At 39.5% G+C, this 23,359-nt stretch overlaps 1 protein-coding gene across 1 annotated transcript in view; it reads left to right on the plus strand.

Moving 5' to 3' along the window:
• The window catches only part of npy2rl (neuropeptide Y receptor Y2, like), a 62,134-nt gene extending 47,018 nt beyond the window's left edge, over positions 1 to 15,116 (plus strand). The window contains exons 4-6 of the mRNA XM_042401802.1: positions 8,068 to 8,233; positions 11,714 to 11,867; positions 13,288 to 15,116. Coding sequence (XP_042257736.1) covers positions 8,068 to 8,233; positions 11,714 to 11,867; positions 13,288 to 13,881 — 914 coding nt within the window. The 3' untranslated portion in view covers positions 13,882 to 15,116. The remainder of the gene's footprint in view (positions 1 to 8,067; positions 8,234 to 11,713; positions 11,868 to 13,287) is intronic.
• Positions 15,117 to 23,359: the final 8,243 nt, after the last annotated feature.

The raw sequence follows: 23,359 nt of genomic DNA on the forward strand, positions 1-23,359 counted from the left end.
CTTATTTAGTCTATTAGTGCAAAACACAACAACAACACTGGAAACACGACGACATTTTCATGACAGCAGCGTTTCACAAAACACAGCAAGAAAACAGAAAACACAACATTTTTAGAAATGCCAGCACCATGGAGAGCGACTGGTTCAGAGAGAGGGAGAGAGACTTCAGGACCACGGACAGCTACTAATCCTGTAGGATTCACAACTTTACAATAAAAATCACCTTTTCAGTAAATAAATTATATGTACTGTAATGTGGCCTTGAGCTGCAAAACACAGCAAAACGTGTCTGTGTCTGCAGCCAGTAACAAAGAGGTTTTTCTAAAATGTTGTGTTTTGTCTGATGTTGTTGCGTTTTGCACCTCGGGGCCACCGTATTTATGCCTTTAATTAACAACCATCTCAGTTTAAAACCACAAGAACAATCCTCCTTCATTACATCCATAATATGAAAAACTGTTGGGGCTTGAAAACCATCGAGCATTTCATTAGAAGGAAAAAAAAAACAACTAATGAGTTTAATGTTCTTTTCAATCTTATTAATCATCTCATGACCCCTAATATTAATCTTGACATCCACAGGATGGGAAACCACTGACCTCAGCTTCTTTAATCTTACTCTATTATTCTATTTCTGAGGTGAAACATAACCAAATGAAACCCATATTGATGAGGAAGAGAAGAATACTCCTATAAAAGTGTCATTAATCTCTATTTAGTTCAGTTCAGTCAGAAGTTTTTAAAGTTTTTAAAGTACTTTTTCACTTTTGTACCTCGGTGTTTAAACCAGGACTAAATCTCTAATGAAAAAGGTGTTGTTTTGTCTCCAGTTGAGGAAACATTTTGGTGTTTATTGGCTGAGCTGTGCGGACAGAAAATCTCTTTAACTATGAGTCATTGTTGAGTTTAAAAGGAGCTGAAGGGTCTGTCCAGGAGGAATTCAAATTAAAGTGTTTACTCTCCTGGTTTCTGTGTTCGCTCATCTCCTTTCTGCAGCCGCCACGAAATAAGAAAACTCACAAACAAATGAGTTAATTACGTTGAAGAAATAAATAGACAGTGTAAAGTGGCACTTCTTTAATTGTGTGTGTGTGTGTGATGTGGATCTGTATAACGCCTGGAGTATCTGTTGTTCTGAAAAGTGTAGAGAAAATTGGATGCAGAGTATAACTTGCTGCTGGCTATCATTAATAAACACACACACACACACACAGCGATTGGCCGTGTCCTGGAAAAACATTATTAACTTCTTTTTGCCTTTTGAGTTTTACAAATTCATGATATTAAATCCTGAGAGCTCAACTAAAGTTTCATTTTATCTGTATGTGTTGAACACAGCTGTTAAACAGAGTCTTAAAAGTCTCGATTCAACATTTAACACTGTCTGACTCACAAAGACAGTTTTTTTTAAAAAAAAAGGATCAAACTCAAAGCAGCAGAGCTAAACGTATTATCTCGAGATGTGTGAGTGTGTTATGCTGGTAGCGGCTAAAAGTAGCCTGGAGCTGGTAGCCTGCAGCAGCGACGAGGAGCTTCAGAGGTCTGTTAACTTCACTGCTTTCACGTGTCTGACAGCACAGAAGAATGAATCTGTTAACGTCGAGTATGAACAGAAGGAACGATTATAGAAAAACATGTTTCAGTGTTCCTGACTGTCGTTTTAAGACCTGACAAACTGTGAACTCGTCCTTTAAAGGATATCAACTCCATGAAAACACTTGAAGCACTTCTCACATGCTTATACAGAGCGCTTTACATTATCTGTATCTATGGAAACGGTTCCCTGTGTTCACAGACTGGTGAGATTCTCCATCACCTCTTGTTGTGACAGTTGTTGCAATCAAAGATCTTCTGACATCTTCTGTATCTTTATAGACCCACAGACACAGATCACTGGAAGGTCAAGAGGTCAGTCAGTGAAGAACAACCAGCTATTCACCTCTTCTGACCTTATTGTAGCCGTGTGTCCCCATGTTTTTATTTATCTATTTATTTAAAAGAGACAACTCAAACATAAATATCACCATTTGATAAACTGTACCAGATTATAGCTTTAAGCGAATTTGCATCTTTAGTCCTTTGGAGGATCAGAGCAAAGAAACAGCACATGCAGTCATGTTTCCATCACTTCAGAGGACATTACATTGACCAAACCTTAAGACAACCCTAAACTAACCTTAACGTTAAACCAAGTCTTCACCTTAAAACTAATGATTTTAAGGGGATTTGCTTTTTGTTCCCATAAGGGAGGCGAGTCCCCACAATATGACTGTGTAAACAGTAGGGGTGTGCCCGAATACAAATATGTTATTCAGCAAAGCACAAATAGTGGGTTTTTTGCAAATATTTGTTTCATACAAATATTTTAAAAATGATTTGTTTTCTGGAAGAAAAAAAAACATGTTAAATACCAGCACACAGGTCGGTTACATCTCTATCTCAGTGTCTCTCCTCTGCTCCGCTGTGACGTCTATCAGCAGGTCTCAACGAGGGGAGTCACATCCACCTGCTACATGACGCACATTTCCTAATTTGGACATCACTCCTGGAGTTGGGGGTGTTCCCCAGAGATAAAGCTGAGCTACTGACACAAATGAAGCGCTCCCAAAGGAACACTTCATGAATACTTAATGAACACTTATTGTAACACTTTAATTTTCTAAAATTAAAAGCGTAATAAACTTTAAAAGTGTAATTTGAATACAAATACAAATAATTTTGCTGCCTCAACAAATACAGATACAAATACAAATACTGGGCTCTCTTCACATCCTTAGTAAACAGATTTATGTCCCCACAAAGTGAGGAATACCTGGACCACACACACACACACACACACACACACACACACACACACACAATAACACATCAAAGATGTATGTTTGTCAAATTAAAGCAAGTCCATAAGATAGAATATGAATATCAGTGAGTGCAGAGCTGAGCAGCGTTTAACAGACTCTTTAAGTTGTTTGTTAAAGTGCTGATGAAGCTGCAGCTCCTCACATCATCAGGCAGGATGTTCCATTGATTTGTGGCCGTTACAGTAGAAGCTGATTCCCAAACGCAGTGCGGTGAAACGTTATGGTACAATCTCATAAAGAGGATATTCTGGAGGATCTAATAGAATTCACTGAGCCAGGTGTATGTGAGGATCCACATGGGCTGTGAAACTTTGTCATTTTTCTCTTTGTTCCACCTGTTTACAGTATCTGAGAATACTTCTCAGCAGCACTGGTTGCTATGGTTTAACATTGTTATCCTCCCACTGTACCAGTACTTTTCCCCCTGTGTGTAAAAACCTCAGAGCCTCCTCGAGGTATTTTTTTGGAAATTCTTCACGTCTGTGAAAGGGACATCCTGCAGGCAGCGCAGACATCCATAACCTCGTTTTCTCATTTCGTCAAGGAGGAGAAGTGTTGTCATAGCTTCCAGAAATAATAACATTTTTTTTTATATTATTTATAAGGAGCATGTAGCCTAAAACATAACCAAACACAAGGTGCTCCCCAACATTTAACAGGCAGATTTCTTTCATATTTGATGTTTTGTTGATGTCATGAAGAATCATCTCCTGCTAGAAAACCTCGGAGCAGCAGAGAAACAACACAGCAGTGAAAAAGACGTGGAGACAGAGAGAGAGTACATGGTGGCAGAGTACCTGACACAGTCTGGCCATAGAAACAGGCCGTCACAGGCAGAACAGGCTGGCTTCACTTTGTCATAAAGGAGAAGTTGAGACAGAATCTCACCTCCTATTATACTGTGACAAATATAAAGATTTGAGAGAAGTTTTCTTTGAAAAAATAAATCATATATCTTCAGAAACTGTCCCATCTATGTGGGGAGAAAAGTCTGTAGGTTTCTGATCTGCCAGTAAAGCTTATTTGAATTTGAATGTGAATTTGAGAGACAGAGAGAACTGGAGGACTCTGCAGCCCCGGGACTGGACTTACAGGGGAAGGAAGTTAAATGTCTTTTCTATGCAGATGACCTGTTGCTGCTGTCACAAACATACAAACATACTCCATGATTACTGTGAAAACTGGGCAATCAGAGTAAATCTAGATAAAACTAAAATTATGATATTTCAAAAAAAAAGCAAGATTACAAACTAAAAAACATGAGTTTATTTTGGGAGAGACAACATTGAGTCATACAGCGGAGTACACATACCTCGGCCTGACTGTCACTGCTTCAGGACATTTCATCAAGGCTGTAAGTGCACAGGCAGATAAAGCTCCTAGAGCTTATTACTGCATAAGAAAAGTCCTCTTCCAGTTAAACCCCCCAGTAAAGATTTGGCTTAAAATTTTCCAAAGTGTTATTGTATTGTACGGAAGTGAAGTTTGGGGCCCGTTAATTGAACAAGAGCACTGGGACTCAAACCCAGTTGAAAAAGTCCATCTTGAGTTCTGTAAAAACATACTGAGAGTCCACAGAAACTGTCCACACCACGGATGCAGAGCAGAACTGGGCCAATTTCTCCTCAGATTCAGATTCACACCATCACAGAGCTTATTTAGAGCAGCAAAGCTGTCTGAACCCAGATAAAAACATCTGGAATGGAACAAATGAGGAAATCATATTCATAAGTCAAAGTGATGCTATGAAAATAATTCCCAACTCACAAATAAAACAAATACAGAGATAATAAACTGAGATATTTCAAGCAGTGGAAAACAGAAATCCAATCAATAAATAAACTAGAATGCTATAATTCACTGGACAGAAAGTTTCAATTAGCCCAATATTTAACCCAAATTAAACATCCTGTAAACAGACAAACCCTGACTAGATATAGACTCAGTGACCATTAACTCGCTATAGAAACTGGTCGCCATAAGAGACAATGGCTAGAAATAACTAAGAGGATTTGTACTCACTGCAGAACAGGAGAGGTTGAGACAGAAATTCATTTTCTCACAAGTTGTCAAAAATACAAAGAATTTAGAGAAGAAAATCCCAGACTTTCACTTTCTCAGCCTCCCGAAAGACAAACATATGTATGTATATGTTACTGCATGTCACAAAGAAAGACATGTTTCTATGTAAGATACTTTTGTTTCTCTTTTATTTTCTTTTTTTTTTTTACTTTTCTTTTTTTCTCACAGTATCTATATGACACACCCGCTTGGTTAGGTTTAGTCATGAGCAGTGGGATGATTAGGGTTAGGATTAGGGTTCAGGGTTATGGTTAGGGTTAAAGGTTAGGATTAGGGTTATGGTTAGGGTTAGGATTAGGGTTCAGGGTTATGGTTAGGGTTAGGATTAGGGTTATGGTTAGGGTTCAGGGTTAGGGTTAGGATTAGGGTTCAGGGTTATGGTTAGGGTTAAAGGTTAGGATTAGGGTTATGGTTAGGGTTCAGGGGGGTGTCGTGTAGGTCTGTAAGACTGCAGATCGACTCTTCTCAACCTCGGTGCTATCTACAATGTGTTATTGTTCTGTCAACAAGCTCCATAAACCAAAAGATTAGTTTCAGAAACTGTTTGATAACGTTAAAAATGTTCAACCAGAGGAGCTTGTTGAACAAAGGGTGAACAAAACTGGCAGCAAAGCTCTGCCTGAAGTTATGTGGGGGGGGGGGGGGGGATCCTTGTTGTGTTCCTCTGAGATGAAAGCTGGATTTTTATTTAACTTTGACTTGTAAAACTTTGACTTTGACTCCAGTTTTTGGAGAGAAAATGTACACGAACTTGAAATAAAATAACAAACTCACATAAATATTTCAGGGATTGATTTGTGTTTTATTACCGAACAAAGACTGGAGGATTGTATATCAGTCTGTGTGTTTAGATGCAGATGTTAATGGACGCTCAACAGCAGCAGCAGCAGCAGATGTTGAGACTCACATACCGTGCTGGTCATGTGACCTGCTGTCTGTCGGATCAGAGGGCCTCTCTCTCTCTCTCTCTCTCTCTCTCTGTGAGGATTGGGGGCAGAGCTGAGAATCTGTTTGCGTCCTCAGATGACATGTAAATACATCTGTACCGCCAAAGCAAAGGACCACACTGGATATAGAAAACAAATGAAACAGTGATTAGAATTTAAAAACAGTTATAAAAGAGAAGAATGGTCACCTAGTACTGATATGTCGGTGTGGTTTCACGTTTCTTCACCTCATCCTTCACTTTGTTATTTTCTGCTTGTTAGCAGAAGAGAAACAATGTGAAAGTGACCTCGATGACCTCCTGAACATCAGCACATACAGCAGAGATGCACACAGCCTGTTCAATTATCTGTGACTGAGGGGAAAAATAAATGTCCCAAAGGGAGGATGAAGTTTGTACATTCCTGCACGTTGTGTCTTCATACACACATAAATACCGTTTGGATAAGAAGCACAAATGTAGACAAAGCTTGGCCTGTTTCAACCGTCTAAAAATGGACAATTTGGCTCTGGACTCTGGTACAATTAAGCCCTTAAAACTGGCACCCAGTTGAATGGTTTAAACACACAAAGACCCATGATCCCATATGTTCAAACCACATTAGAGCTGCAACGATTAGTTGATTAACCAGTAAGTAGATCAGCGGAAAACCATTTTGATAATTATTTTAATCATTTTGAGTCATTTTTTTAAATAAAAACTGTCCAAATTCTCTGGTTTCAGCTTGAATGTTTTCTGGTTTATTTTGTCTTCTATGACAGTAATCTTTGAATCATGGACTGAGATTTTATGGACCAAACAACCAATCGATTACTTGAGAAAATAATGATAATAGTTGTTAGTTGCCATTTTAAGATCCTGATATCGCTGTTACAGGAGTGCAAAGAAGACAGCTGTTAAAAAAAATGGCAGACAAACATTCATTTATTGTTTAATATTTTAAGTAAATAAGTTGTAAATTCAATTCAGTTTCATTTAAACTAGTTCTGACATTTTAAAACTACAGAGATGCCTTTCAAATGACATGAGGATCATGTGTTTGTGTGAGAACTGAGGAAGTTTTTTTCAAATCTTTCTGTTTCCATCAACTTTTTCTAATGTGATACTTCAGAATGCACATAAAAATACATTGATGGAAACTTGGGGTGTCCCCGAAACCAAATACGTTATTTGGCAAAGCAGAAATAGTGGGTTTTATACATTTATTTCGTATAAATATTTTTAAAAATTATTTGTTTTCGGGAAGAAAAGAAAACATGTTAAATACCAGCGTGCACGTTGGTTACATCGTTATCTCAGTGTCTCTCCTCTGCTCCGCTGTGACGTCTATCAGCAGGTCTCAACGAGGGGAGTCACATCCACCTGCTACATGACGCACATTTCCTAATTTGGACATCACTCCTGGAGTTGGGGGTGTTCCCCAGAGATAAAACTGAGCTGCTGACACACGTGAAGTGCTCTCAAGAGACTCTCCATAACCTGTTGTTCCTCTTCTCCTTTCCACAAAGTTAGGTTGTAAAAAATAGGCAATAAATGAAAAGTGCAAAGCAAGAATCACCTTTGAAGTTCTTCCCTACATGTTACACGCTGTGCTGTCTCTGTGTTATGGGTGTATAAATAGGTCGAGGTCTGTCTGCAATGAGTCGTCTATGATCTGGAAGACCCGGTGTGGGGACCTTCTTCATAAGATAGTTTATTCATAAACACTTATTTTAACACTTTAATATCCTAAAATTCATAAAAAACAAAAACAGGATTTTTACACCTACTCCCACTTTTATTCAAATACAAATACAAATATAAATTTGCTGCCTCAACAAATATATATAAATACAAATAATGGGCTCTCTGCACATCCCTAATGGAAACACAGCTAGTGTAGTGATAAACACAAGATGTAATTAAAGGCTGATGCTCTCTTCTTCTCTCCTCCTCATCCTTCTTGCAATGTAAAAGCAGCATCAGCAGATTGTTACCATCTCACATCACATGCCTCCTCCCCACCAGAAAGCCCCGAATATAAACACTGTGCAGTATGTTTGTGCCAAAAGTCAAATTTTCTCATCAGAAAATCAAACATTATCCAAAATCTAAAAAGAGTTCAATTTCTATTTTAAGACATCAGGCTCTTTTTGTCCGTAAGTTGTCCTGAGTGAACTTCCTGTCTTGTGTCTGCAGCCGACCTGCTGGTCAACACGCTGTGCCTCCCCTTCACCCTCGTCTACACGCTGCAGGGAGAGTGGAAGTTCGGCAGCACCCTCTGCTTCCTGCTGCCCTACGCCCAGGGGCTCGCCGTCCACGTCTCCACGGTGACGCTGAACGTCATCGCCCTGGACCGACACAGGTGGGTGGGGCTTAAGATGAGGAGCTGGTTGGTGGTTGTTGAATCAGGAGCAAGTGGAGCCCATTCAGAAATACCTTTAAAGTGCAGTAGTGTCACCAACGGCTCCAACAGACTCCCAAAAAACCTCCAATTCTCTCCAGATATACTGTCAATCATTGTTTCCAACGAGTCATTATGGTCTCAATCTCTAAATGTGGGCCCTCTAATAAGTGTGCTGGTGGTGATTTAAGAAATTATTTCTCCATTAAGAAGATTTGCAGACTTACAGGTGGTGGGCGTTTGATTGACAGCTGTGATTGACAGCTGGCTCATCTTTATATACAGCCAATCATGGTCCAGTATTTAACTTACTCAAGTGTGATGTGGGAACTTGAAGCCTTCAGAGCACAAACACTGAGAGTGGATTTTACATCTAGTGTCCAACAGTTTAACTTTTGAACAATATTTACATATTTATAGATTCTGGAATTTTCAATGAGGGAGAAAATGTAATTTTAAGGATTATAACAAAATAATTAAACTTTTTTTTGTGGAAAAACCAAAACAGACACAAATTATTATTCAAAGTATTTTATATACATATTAAAACATGTCTGGAGGGGATCTTTAAATTGAGTTGTTTTCTTCATATAAATGAATTACATGCAGAGATATACTGTATATATACAGAAATGGATGATAAATTAAAGGAAAAACTGGTCCAGGTCTGAATGCTTGAACCCTACAGTGAGGGGATCTGGTGGCACTGTTATAATGTGGGAGGCATTTTGCTGGTATGGTTTGGGTCCACTTGTCACCTTAGAGGGAAGGGTCACTGCTAATCAATACAAAGTTGTTTTGAGTGATCACCTTTATCCTGTGATGAAACATTTCTGATGGGAGTGGTCTCTTCCAGGATGACAATGCCCGTATTCACAGGGCACGAGGGGTCACTGAATGGTTTAATGAGTATGAAAATGATGTGAATCATATGGTTTGACCTTCTCAGTCACCAGATCTCAACCCACTTTAACACCTATGGGAGATTTAGGACTGATGTGTTAGACAGCGCTCTCCACCACCATCATCACAACACCAGATGAGGGAGTATCTTTTTGAAGAATGGCTTGTAGCTACAGGTGGAAAAAGCCCCACCCTCCTCAAACCAGACCGGCTGGAAACCATTGTGACCCTGACCTGATCACACGTACTGTCCCTGAACTCTCCCTGCTACCTCCCTTCCCGGCACTACCTTGTGCCCTGTGAAATGGGGCGTTGTCATCCTGGAAGAGATCACTCCCATCAGGATAGAAATGTTTCATCATAGGATAAAGGTGATGATTCACAACCACTTTGTATTGATTTGCAGTGACCCTTCCCTCTAAGTTGACCCAAACCATACCAGCACTGTAGGGGTCAAGCATTCAGACCATATAGTAACCATGAAAACCCTGCAGACCCTGCAATACAAGAATTATGCTGCTAATTTATGTGCATTTCTTCTACAAGAGACAACTGGTGAGGATGCCTGGGATCTGTTAGCTTTAGCCTCAGTCTCTTACCATGATAACATGTATGTAGCCATCAAGTAAGACACTTTTACTGGTTTCTCTTTTTAAGAAAAGATATCCAGAGACAGAGTTTCTAACCAACTCATGGAGCTAACGTCAATTTGCTAGCTAGCTAGAGTTGATGATGATGCCGATTTTTGTTTTCTTCTGTCTGAAGTTAAGGAACCATTGTTTACTATTTACTATGAACTTTGAAGATTGAAAATGGGTGTAGGAGCTATTTATTTGTTTGGTTGTTGTTTTGCTAATAACGTCTGGACTCCCTCCAGCAGGGTTCAGAGACTATAGCATCAATGCCAAGACACTTTATGTTGGTGTTTCCTTTAATTTGTCTGTATATGTAAAAAAAATAATTTTTTACACTCCTTAAAATCAAGAGGGCCTCATGGACCCCCCATGAAGTTTTGGTTACCCTTGGGTGGGTTGGACCTCAGGGTTTGGAACCAGTGCTCTGGAAAACAGCACCGTTTCTGTGTTTCTAGTTTTGGCAAAAGTTGAACAACTCAAGATTGAAAAAAGTTTGTGTCGACCATCTGGACTCTGAACCCCCACCTGCCTGCTAACAGTGGGCTGACGTCCACTAAATGACCAAAACTGTAAAGTCTTTAACACGGCTTCTCTGTTGAAGAGAGTAACTATGAAGATTCACATGTAAACCCAAAACCTCACTGGTGGCCCCACTGCACCACTGATGGCACAGTCAGGCTTTGGCTGGCTGCTGTTTTGGCAGTTTGAATGTAAGTGTGAAGAGTAATAGTGAGGTGAGGTTCAGGTGAACAACCTGTGTGACCCTGCAGAGCTGATTTTAAAGCAACAGGAAACATTTAAGTCCTAACAAAGCACCAAACCTGTTCCTGGAGCTCTTTATATTTAAAGGGATTGTTTAACTTTTTGGGAAATACAATGCCATAGATTCTGTGTTTTATTTGTCTGTTAAGTCCTCAAACAAAACTAAATTGCCAGAGCGATTTGTACAAATTTCATGGCAATGCACCTGATAGTTGTTGAGCTCGTACGTCTGGACCAGTAGTTTTCAAACTGTGAGGTGCCTCCCCAGGGAGCGTCAAAACTCATACCCCGTCTGAGTCATAACTCAGTCAAATCTGAACAAACAGACATGATGGACATATTTTTGGATTCATTGTGACTTACACTTCATCTCTCATGTGCATCACGGACAAACATCCATAAATCTGCTTTGAAATCGTAGAACAACAACAACACGCTCCTTATAACTGTAGAACTCGTCTGGGAATCATCACATTTTTTAGTTTTCTTCAGTATCAAAGCAATCCAGGGGACATATTCTGCACATTTCCAGCTCTATATTTATATTCTGGGGCTCTACTGGAATATCTTTACATGATTTACAGTTAAAAACTCCTTATTTATCTTCTACTGGTCCTTTATGCAGCCCCTCAGTTCAGCCTCTGTCTGAAACAGGCCGTTTTAGCTCCTGTCTCTTTAAGGCCCCGCCTCCTGATGAGCCCACTCTGTTCTGATTGGTCAGCTTCAGGAAGCTTTCTCCGCCTCCGGAGGCTACGTAAACAAACTATAGTAATGAGATAGTCATTCTTTACTCCAAATGTCAACTTCTCAAATCCATCCGTACACGTTGGAGCTGAATCACATCTGAAATATGACGACACGTGGAAACACCTTAGCAACCACCTTAGCAACCAAGGCTACGGAACAGATGCACGTTTATGGGCATGTGACAACCTGACGTCACTTTGTCGGGAAAGTAAAATAACGTTGCAAACGAAGTGTTGAGATCAGATTGAAGCCCTGGATTTTGACTTGCAGGCAGCATTTCTACATATGTTCACCTCATGTTTTGGAACTTTAACATCCAACATCAGAACAGGATTTAAATAACAGATATGTCCTCTTTATCACTGATGTGTGTGTCTATGTTTGTGTGTTTTAGGTGTATTGTGTACCACCTGGAGACCAGGATGCGTAAGGACGTGTGTTTCGGGGTCATAGCGTTGACCTGGGTGCTGAGCGCCGTGCTCGCCAGCCCTCTGGCCATCTTCAGAGAGTACGGCTCCTTCACTCTGGAGCCCGGACACACCATACAGGTGTATAAACACACACACACACACACCTGTAACACCGGGTTTCAGAATCAAACACTCGAGCAGATCAGTCCCTCTCGCCTCCCTGCTCGTCCAGCTCTTTGATCTTCCGTCTCGTTACCCGCTGGCACCCCTCCATCACTGCCACTCACCTTTCCTCCCTTCATCTCTTTCATCTCTTCTTCACTCGCCTTTCATCCAAACTCAACCTGGCGGATTCTTCTCCTCACTGTCCTTCTTCTCTCTCCGCTTTTTCTCCTCTCTTGTCATCATTTTGGATGTTGTCACTTGGTTGTCTAGACGTGATCAGAGGTTATCAGCCTCATAGACATGATGTTAGAAGCAGCTGTAGCTCCTTTCATCTCCTCCGTCTGAATGCTGCTCAACTCTTTGCACATCATATTCAATGTGCTCCCATTTTAGAATTATTGGTTTCATGATGTTTAGTTAAAGTTATTTGCTTTGACTCTGTTTCCCCCAAAGAAATCATTTCAATTTTAAACTCAATCTACTAATATTAAAAATATCTAACCTGAAATAACTTGATATAATTGAAGTGATCTCTTTTAGGATTTAATTCTAAATGGATCTAATCTGACAGAATAAACTAAACCCAAACTAAGCAAAGTTAAACTGAATTTAAATATGTTCAGATAATCGCAATTAAACTAGATTGATCAAATTTACAATAATAAATAAATAATAAAATAAAATAAATAAATTAATTAACTGAATGAATAACTTGCAGCCCTAAACACACATAAACATATAAATGTCATTTAAACTTTACCAAATCTCATACTTCTGCACTCATACTTAACATTTTGAGCGCATAAGTGCGTTTACACTGAGAAATACAGGAAATGCACTGTGAGAACCCGGATGGTGCACTCAAAACGGTCAAAAAGTTGAGTGTGGAACTATGGACACGTCTCGCCCTCAATGGTCGCCATCTTGGCTACGTAGCGGAAGGGGAGGGACCACTTTTCAAACTGGAGTACGTTGTAATTACTGTGAAAATCGCCGCATTATACAAATCATTAGTTATACATGTGTTTTTAGCACTAAGCACCACTATACTGTTGTTGGATATAAGCCATCAGTATGTTTGTTGGGTTAATTTAGCAGCCTGTAATGATTTGGTAGCGCGAACGATAACGTGAATGCTAACGCTAGCTAATGCTAACGCTAGCTAATGCTAATTTGCCATCATCATTTCCGGTTAAGTGCACAACGGCCGTGTTTGATTTGAGACAACACTACCCTGTAGAAATTTGTGCGCTACGCCATTAAGTACATAGTGAACTACATGAAAGTGTACTAACAGAAGTACGTGATTTGAGACACAGCTTAAAAGTATCCAAATCCATGACTGATATAAATCTGATCAAAGCTAAAGTAATCTCTGTGTTTCTTGTCTCAGGTGTGTACGGAGAAGTGGCCCGGTAAAAACACCGACGGCACCGTCTACAGCATCTCCATGTTGATCCTGCAGTACTTCCTGCCGCTGTCCATCATCTCCTTCGCCTACGCTCGCATCTGGTCCAAACTGCGCGGCCACGTCAGCCCGGCGGAGAGCGGCGTCAACAGCAGCGCCGGCTCTGAGCGCCACCGCCGGCGCCGCAAAACCACCAAGATGCTGGTGACCATGGTGGTTGTGTTCGCCGTCAGCTGGCTGCCCTTCCACGCCTTCCAGCTGGCCACCGACATCGACAGCACGGTGCTGGACATGCGCGACTTCCGCCTGCTCTACACCGTCTTCCACGTGGTCGCCATGTGCTCCACCTTCGCCAACCCGCTGCTGTACGGCTGGATGAACCGCAACTACCGCGCCGCCTTCCTCGCCGTCTTCAAGTGTCGCAGAGGAGGCGAGAGGGGGAGGAGCGGCCGGCTGGACAGCATTCACCCGGTCAAGGGAGGAGGAGGAGGAGGAGGAGGCGGCGGAGGGAGGACGAAGAAGATAGTGCTCGAAACGCAGGATGTGGTGTCCACCTGTCTGAACGCCACCGACGTGTGAGCGCCTGAGGGAGGAGGAACTGAAGAGGGTGACGTTGACAGTGACGGTGAAAAACAGAAGAAGAAAATCTAGAACGGAAATAAAGATGAGAGAGAAAATAGAAACAACAGAGTGAGAGGAAGGAGACGAGGGGATTAAACCGATTTTGGAAGCCGAAAATAGGAGGAGGAGGCGTAGACGAGAAGGGATTAGAAGAAGAATGACAGGAGAAAAGAAGAAGAAGAAGAAGAAGAGCTGGTGAATGACTCAAGGTCTCCTTGGTAAAACCGGCCTCGTTATGACGGAGGACTTTTTTGGGGGGATTTTATCACATCAAATTCAGCTTTGTGACACCGGAAAAGTGACGAGGTTTGTTTTCTGACTTCGGTTTTTGATTGATGGAAAAACTTCCGAGATATTTAATGGCTCATTTTTCGGAAAACTTTAGAAAATAACTTTAAAAACTTACTCCACGCCAACTTTGGACTTCAGTTTTCATGCAAATCTTAACAAAACAGGGCTTTACTCCATCGTCATTCCATACGTGAAGCATTCAGCCCGTACGTTTAACCCCAGAGTGGCTTACAGGTTTGAACCTACGACCTTTCCGCAGCAGCAACAGGCGCCTTCTTTAATGTGACGTTTTAACACAAAGCAGGAATATGAGCTGGGAGTGAACACCATTCAGAAAGATTTTGTCAGGCGAAAGACGAGCCAAAAACATAAATACATCAACAACGGTTGATGATTTTGGACTGATCCAAGCTGGACGAGGACGTCTGATGCAAGCTTTGTGAAATCTCCCAACATTGTTACGTAATGAAGACAGCTGTGTGTGTGAAAGCCGGTTTTCCCGGATTATCCTATAGAGGACACTGGATAAAGGACCGCAAAGACAGAAAAGACAGAGGTGGACAAATGTTGGATAAATCTGTGAGACATGATCACTTAAAGGAGTGTGAAATAGTGATCAAAATAGAAATGATTCAGATTTAAAATGATGATGATTTGTTTTGTTTTTTTTTTTTTTTTAAAGAGATGAAGGACAGAGAGAAAAGGAATGAGAGCATCAGCGGGAGGAGGGAAATGAATGAAATGTGGGATAATGAGGCAAAAAGACAGCATGTTCCTGTTCCTACGAGAGAGAGAGAGAGAGAGAGAGAGAGAGAGAGAGAGGTTTCAAACGAACAGGCTGCAGTTTAAAACAGCAGAGATTCTTCAGATTCTTACTTAAAAAGCAGACAGATGAATGTTTGTATTTTAATTTTGGCACATTAGACACTTTTCTCAGCTGTCGGTCAACAAAACAAAACTGTCGTTGAAATTTTACACCTTTCAATCGTCAAATCAGATCGTTGAACCCACAGGAGGACGAATCTAAAGCCGTATTCACAGAGGATCATGACACTGTGGGTTTCCCTCCAGTGACCAGACCGACTCTGCACCATCAGCTGCTGTGGAGGAAACTCCTCTTCTGATTGGGCCTCATGCAAGAACGTATTATCGTATGTTTATCGTATATATCTCTCTCTGAAGTGTTCGGATTCAACAAACTCTCTTAACCTTTTTCTGCAGTTGCACTTTTGGGCCTATTTCTGCCTGGTTTGACACACCTCAGTAACATCTTCACTACCATTTGAAGAAGATGAACGTTAGTGAGTTTTGATCATTAGCATAATCGACGTCCCTAAAACGTCCATATAAGGCGACTTGTTCTGCTCAAGCAGCAACCTCCGGGGCTGTAAAATGAAGCCAAAAGCTGCAGTTCCTTGAACGACCACTTGAGGCTCCAAAAGCGAGTCAATCCCCATAGACCCCCATGTTAAAATGTCCAACTTTACAGCAGAAATAAACATGTTTACAGCCTGGTACAAACAACGGTTTTGGTCTCTGTAGCTAATTTCCTCTTTCATGACAACTGTACGTTTAAATTTTATTAAGCCGTAAAGTTATGCATAATGAAGGACATGGCTGCTTTGAGTGACAGGTCCGCCAGCCGCTAAGTGGCTTGTTTCAGCCATTCGGCCCGCCTCTTCGCCCATTTTTGATTGGCTGGAAGTTAGGCAGCGTCACGCACTGCCAAGATGGCGACGACCGGAGCGGCTCGCTTTGAGCTTCAAAACCGCTCTTCAGAAACCAACGGGTGACGTCAGTCTATGGGCGTAACCCCAGATTAACAGAGTACAGGTGTAGCTGTGGAACCATGAAAGTTAATTGTAACATTTTGGTGGCCTAAAAGAGTCTTGTTAAGTGTTTGGCTGAACTAAAAGACCCTCTAAGGGGTCAGATGTTCAGTTTTTCTGGTAAGTTTATTTTGTTTTAATGGTTTTAAGCCTGTTTTTCGCTAGCGAAAATTAGCAATAGCGTTAGCATTATCACAATTAACCATAGACGGTAAATGTACCATGCCAACCAAGCTAACAGCTAGTGTTAGCGCCACCATCTCATCCAAATATGGTCACTTCTGGCTCCAAAAATCCAAGATGGCAACAGTCAGAATGCAATTACAGTCTCTGGACGGCCGGAGTGACTCGTTTTGAGCTTCAACAGGTGACGTCACGGTAACTACGTCCAGTTTTGCCAGTTTTGATTGGCTGGGAGTTAGGCAGAGTCACGCACTGCCAAGATGGCGACGGCTGGAGCGGCTCGCTTTGAGCTTCAGAACTGCTCTTCAGAAACCAACGAACGAGTGACATCACGGTAACTACGTCCATATTTTTATACAGTCTATTGTTCTGCTCCATTTGTGGGAAAGGTTTCATTCACAAAGATGAAAATTCATTCAGATGAAGGTATTATGTTCCCCTTGTGAGGAGAGTCAGATTGTTTGTTCATGATTCGTACAACAGCTCTGAACGTCTGAGAGTTTTCTAAATTGATGGAACGCCACAAATTCTCTTACATCAGTCCTACGTGCCACTCGAAAGCAAATCTGTTGATGAGTGCTTCTTGCTTGAGGCCCATTGAGTTTCCTCACACATACGCACAGAGATCCTGCAGTTAGGTCTTAATTTCCACTTTCCACAAGTTAATGAATTGTTCAGAATGTTATTACCGTAGGTCGTTTCATTAAGTGTTTAAACTTTAATTGCCCAATTGTAATTACAACCTTCAGTTTTCCTCTGGCAGGAGCTGTGTCAACACTTTAATTTACTGTAAACACAACAGGCTGAATAATGACACACGCGATGTGAATCAATATTACAAGAACTCTCAATTTAAACTGTTCAATAAACCAGCAAATCAGGAGATTTAAAAGTGGTCAAACGCACACTCGGCAGATAAAATCCATCTTCTGTTTGGAGACTTAGCCCTGGTGTCCCTCTTGTCTTTTCCTCTTTAAATCTTTCAATCTGTGGATCCTCTGTCTCTCTCTCTCTGAGCTGCTTCACCGCCTCACCTGACCCGCAATCCCACAATCCCTCTGTTCCCTCCCACCAAAACCTACCCGCTGTTTATCTCTGGCTTCTCGTCTGCCTCCTCTCCGCTCTCTTTTTTCCCTATGAATGCATGCCTCAAAATATAGAAAAGGTGTCTTCCTCTAAGAACGAACCGAAGATAACTACAAAAAAAAAAATATTTTGGTATGACTGAGTGCAACATTCTTGATAAAAAAATACTCAAAAAAAACTGCTGCTGCTAAACTTTGTTTTCAAAAACTACATCTTAAAGGACCAGTGTGTAGAATTTAGTGGCAGAAATTAAATATAATACTCATAAGTATGTTCTAATTAGTGTATAATCACCTGAAAATAAGAATCATTGTGTTTGTTACCTTAGAATGAGCCCTTTATATCTACACAGGGAGCCGCCATGTTGTACCGCCATGTTTCTACAGTAGCCCAGAATGGACAAACCAAACACTGGCTCTAGAGAGGACCGTATTCAGTTGGTTGCAATCTGTGACCTCACCACTAGATGCCACTAAATCCTAAACACTGGTCCTTTAAAACAGCTTCCAATGAAATATTTATTTTCCAAACAGCTGAAATGTTGTCATTAATTGATATTTTAAACACACCTGACTGTATCCACCTCAAACGTAACTTTTTTGTAAAATTTGAACCACAGTGTGCTTTAGTTTAATGACAGCAAAAAGTTAAAATCTCTGGATTTCAGTTGGATGTTTTTACAGTTGAGTTTTGAACAGAGTTATATTTAAAAGTAGTAGCAGGTTAAATGGAGGTCCAGGAAGACAGTTTTGATGTCATCTTGATTTTTTTTTTGCTCTGAATCAACAAAACTATACCACAATGCAGTGCAGGATATGTCAGCTCTTGTCAGGACTTATTCTGGGCGTCCAAGTTTCTGGAAGGAAAACGTTGGAGCACTTCAAGGCTCCTGGTTGAATCATCAGTGCAAAATATGAACAACTGTGTTAGAAAATATCTGGTTCTTTGATAAAAACTCAAGGGCACAAGCTTGTGGACATAAAAACATAACAGGATAGAAGTAAACTACAACTCCTTATTCCTTCCTGAGAAATATTCAACCAACAAGTTTAAATAGGTTTCCAATAGTGTTCATGTCAACCTTCCTAGTCAGAATTGTTTGTATTTCCCAAAAGCAAAGTCAAAAAAGTGCTTTGCTATTGAGGCAGCTAAACAAATTAGCTAAAAAAACAAATAAACGAGGAAGCTTAGTAGTTAGCAAGCTTGCTAGTAAGCACAGCTGCAAAGTGGCGTCATAAGTTTCTGTTTCTGTTTTCACGTTTCAAGTTTTTTTTTCAACAATATCTTAAATGTTGTTGAACACAGAAACTCATGATTCTAATGGATAATGTAACAATCATATAGATTTATAGTATGAACACAAGTTTTCATTATTTCAACTTTGTTTCTGAGAAATCATGTTTTGTCCGTCAGTTTGAATACTACGATACCCATGAGTCTCAGCCACCGTTGCTATGGAGAAAAAGCCAGTCAGAGGCACAAATCAGAGCGGCTGCGAATTCAAAACTTTGATTTTGACAAAACGCAGCACTGCTGAATTCATCCAAACTGATCCCATAATCATTAGCATGGTGTTAGCAGCACAGGTAACTTTACACTTGGTGTTTTGATGTTTTTTGGCAAAATGCAACTTGGGAGTCGTAGTTAACTTCTACTCTGCAGTTTTTATGTCCACTGACTTTGACTTTTTATCAAAGAACCAGATGTTTTATAACAGTTTTTCATGCTTTGCACTTATGACTAAAAAAGGAAAAGTGTCACTCAATGCCAGTCTAAGCGGTTGAAATGAGTCATGTAACTTTGCTGAACAATAAAGCTATTGAGGGCAGAGACTAACAAGCTTTAGTGTTAGCCAGCTAGTGAATGGGCGAGCTAGCGAGTTAGCTAGTGTGACCACGCTGCCCACCTGTATTTTGCTTACTGTTCTCCTTAAAGGAGTCCGTTTGGGTCATCAAAGCAACTTATTTCCCATCTTACAAAATGTTGGCATTTGCACATCTTATGTATATGGACTTATGTATATTGGTAACCTGTGCCTCGGCTAGCACTGTTGAACGAGCTTGGAGGACGGAGAGCAAACAAGATGCCATCAAACTCTGTAATCTTTATGAACCTCTGCAATGAAACGCTCCTTGTGTGTTTTTCAGCTTGTTTTCTATTATCTAAAGAAAATAATCAAAAAAGGCTCTTCAGTTCCTCGCTGGTACTGTTCTGATATATTGTGACAAGGTTTGACCGGAGGACACAGATGCTGCTCGACTTTTATCAAACATGAATGTAAACTGCTTTGTAACATGGCTGTAATGTTGTACTGTACATTGTATAATTCTGTGTAAATATTGACTGTGTGGAAGACTGTAACCAAGCACAAACTGTTGGCCTTTACCCATGTCCAACAACTGATATACTATTCTCAAGCACAAACACGACTCTGGGCTCTTTCTTACTGTGTGTGTGTGTGTGTAGTAGTAGTAGTAGTAGTAGTAGTAGTAGTAGTAGGCCTATATAACAAAGTCTTCACAATAACAGAAAGTTGTGCTGCCAAGGTTATGCTGATGACAACAACTGGCAACAAACCAGGAAGTATTTTTTAGTTTAGAACATTGTTCACTTCCTTACAAGAAGAACCAATATTCATTCATTCAAGCATTAATTTGTTAATGTTTCTAGCTCAGTTAAAAGCCTTGATAAGACCAATTTATGTGTTGCCAGGTTGTGATAAAATCCATTTAGCTGGTGTTTTACACTGAGTTTCTTTGTCTTTTAGCTCAGTTAATGAGGAAGATGAGAGCATTAGGACCAAAATCCATTTACTAACAATTTAGTCACATTACCTGAGACTGTGGACCGATATGAATCCCTAATGAATCAGACCTTAATATTAATATTTGCAGATAACTTACTAACTTTTGTTAATGGCTTAAAGGTGAGAAACTCAGGGGTATTCATTAATGGATCATTAACGTTTGTAGCTGCAGACATAAAGTATGACTTTCTGGACAGTGAGAGCCATTTGCTTTTCAGACAACATTTATAATTTGTCCTTTTCTGCAAAACAAAAGGTTACTGGGTAGCGAATATTAAATCATTCAAAAAGGTGTGCTTGAGAACAGAGTTTGTACCTGTAATCTTTATAAACTCGTACAAGCACAGAATTTACAGGTACATTAAATGTAAATGTACAATTTTCAAAACTAAGATTACAGTTACAAACAAATATCCAAGTTTACAGAATTAAGACTAAAGCTACAAACATGAATGTACAAGTTTATAAAACTTAGATTACACGCTCAAGACTCTGTTATCAAGCACACCGTATCATTTAATATTCCATAACTGTGAAGCTGACATGATGTTTCCTTTATTATTATGATTTAAGTTTTATAAAAGAATGAATCTAAATTACTTTTTGTTGCAAAGCAGAAAAATACACCACAAAACCAACTAAGTTGACCAAAGCAAAGGTATTTGTGTGTTTGTTTAAAAAGTGTAAAGTTGCTTCCTCAACAAAACATAAAACACTGAATAATCTGATAACAGAAGTTATTAATGTTTTCAGATGATGTTAAACATTTGTTGATATTTCTCATTTTTATTTATGGTCATCCAACAAACAAAATATTTATTTTACATTTATAAATCTTTATTTATATTTAATTATATATTATTATTTATTATAATTGAATTTGCAAAACAAACAAACAAACAAAAAGAACGTATTGGCCCTTTAAGGTTAAACACTGAGTATAGTGAATATACTGCATATTGAGCCTGTGTGTGGTTGTAAAAACATATGTGTGAGAGAGTTTCAGGGTTTATTGCAGGGCAGCCTCCAACATCTCAAATATAATCAGTTTATTCTCAACAGATCCTAATTAGCTGTGAGAGTATGCAGATCTCCATGACGACCAGAGTTTGGAGAACTTTATATATTTTGATATGCATCGTGCAAACCTACCCGAGAGCTATAAGTTTAGTGTTTGTCCAAACGCAGCAGGACATGAATACAGATTCAGCAGTTTAGTTTTGCATTTAAAACTCATCTAGGTTCAAAACACAAGACTTCATAGACATTTTGTTCAATTATAATTAATTTTTCATCAGAGATATAAAATATCGATCTTGTAAGAGCTGAAATGAAACTGAAACAGAATGACTAAGAGATCAGTATGAGCCTTTCTGTTTATATTTGATACTTTAATTAATCTTTTTTTGATGAAACAGTTTGGTTCAGCACCAGTCGAGTGTGTATAACTCTTAGTTATTATAGTGAATTAATTCACCTGAAGATAATTTAAAAAGTCTAATTTTGTTTTGCCTCTATTATCCGCCTCTATCTATTAAGTATACATAATTACTTTTGCTCAATTTAAGCACCAAACTCTTCAAACTGCATCACTTGTTTAGTTATCTGCTGTAATTTAAGCGCACAGTTGCATTTGTTAAATTGCTTTCTTGTGTTGACAACGAGGGTAAACAAAGATTACATCGAGCCGTATTGTTTGGTGTTGAGATACTTTTGTGGATAATTACTGTGATTGCTGCGAGCAGTGTATAATTTCATGAATGCTGGTCGATGAATATCTCAAATACTACACATGCTTAAGAAATCATACTTGGTACACAGACAAGTACTTGACATACTGAAACGTGCTCAGTTATGATGCACTTTATGTTTTGGCTAATGTCTCCTAAAACGTCAGTAGAATTTTTACCTCCTATTTTAATATTATTTGTAGAAGTGATGATATATTCCGTATGTAGATGACCCTGAACACGACCTTGTTCATCTGGCGTTACTGAACAGTTGAACTTACAATAAAAACAGATGCTATTATCCAGAGTAACATCCAACATATTCGCATCTGGCAGCTGCAGGTGATTCAGTCCAGCAGAAGCATCAGAGTTGTGTTTTTGTTTTTAGATCAGGGTTCAGTCGTAATTAATGTTCCTCACCGTGCAGCACTGGACATTCATACAAAAAAACACACAGCTTATAAATGAAGGAGCAAGGATTTGTAATCCCAGGTAGTGTACCCACACGGTGCACATTTAGTTTGAGCTAAACACCCTGAATGTGAGCTTTGGGAGGTTTTACATTCAGTTATTACAGTTTTAATCATCATGAGGAGACTATTGAGATAAGTGAGCAGGAGATGTTGGAGTGAATCTCCTCTAAGTGGGAACATCAGAGGAAATAAACACCTCCTCTAACAACTAACTGTGACGGATTGTTTTTTAAGTAATTGAGACTATTCAGAGACGTATGTATGGAAGCCCAGAACTGACATTTTTTTATGATTAATCAACTGAAAACAGAAATTTTTACCTCCAATTATATTGTTGTGCACATAATGCACAACAACATTTCTATGTTTGAAAAATTAATAATTGCTGTTAAAATTAAAGCATAAGCCCAAACAAGAGGCCAACTGTTTAAATCAGCTGATTCGAGATTATCGCAGATATTTTGTTATTGACATATATGTCAGACAACAGCAAGAAATTACCAAAGATACAGTAGATAGACAGATGTCTTTGAAACTGTGTCTCCATTACATCATCTGTTAGAGAGCACTGAGAACTGTAAAATATCCTGCTCAGTACGGAGCTTGTTTACATTTTTTAGGGAAATAAATTTAAGGGATTCTTATCAAAAATGGTAAAAATGAGCATCAGCAGGTATATAATGACTGAAATGTTTTACTCTCAATTCTTATATTAGGTACTGGACTGAGAAATCCAGCTAAATCAAGCTAAAAACCGTTTTATTTTTCTTAAAAATTACAGTAAAAAACATTTTAGCATCTTTAATGTGAAGTATTTTCAAGTGAAACAATATATGAGCAGGTTCTAGTTACAAAGGGGATTTAAATCAAATCCTTATAACCGGATCGTTGACATGACTTTGTGATCACCCACAACGTTAGATGAGCAGGTAGATATGAAGGTAATTCTTATGGTAATATGAACATATCGCTCTGCTGCTGCAGCTAAATGACCTACAAGCTAACGATCAAGTGCAGTTTTATATGATGATGGACATT

The sequence above is a fragment of the Thunnus maccoyii genome, chromosome 22, assembly GCF_910596095.1.
Source record: "Thunnus maccoyii chromosome 22, fThuMac1.1, whole genome shotgun sequence".
NCBI lineage: Eukaryota > Metazoa > Chordata > Actinopteri > Scombriformes > Scombridae > Thunnus > Thunnus maccoyii.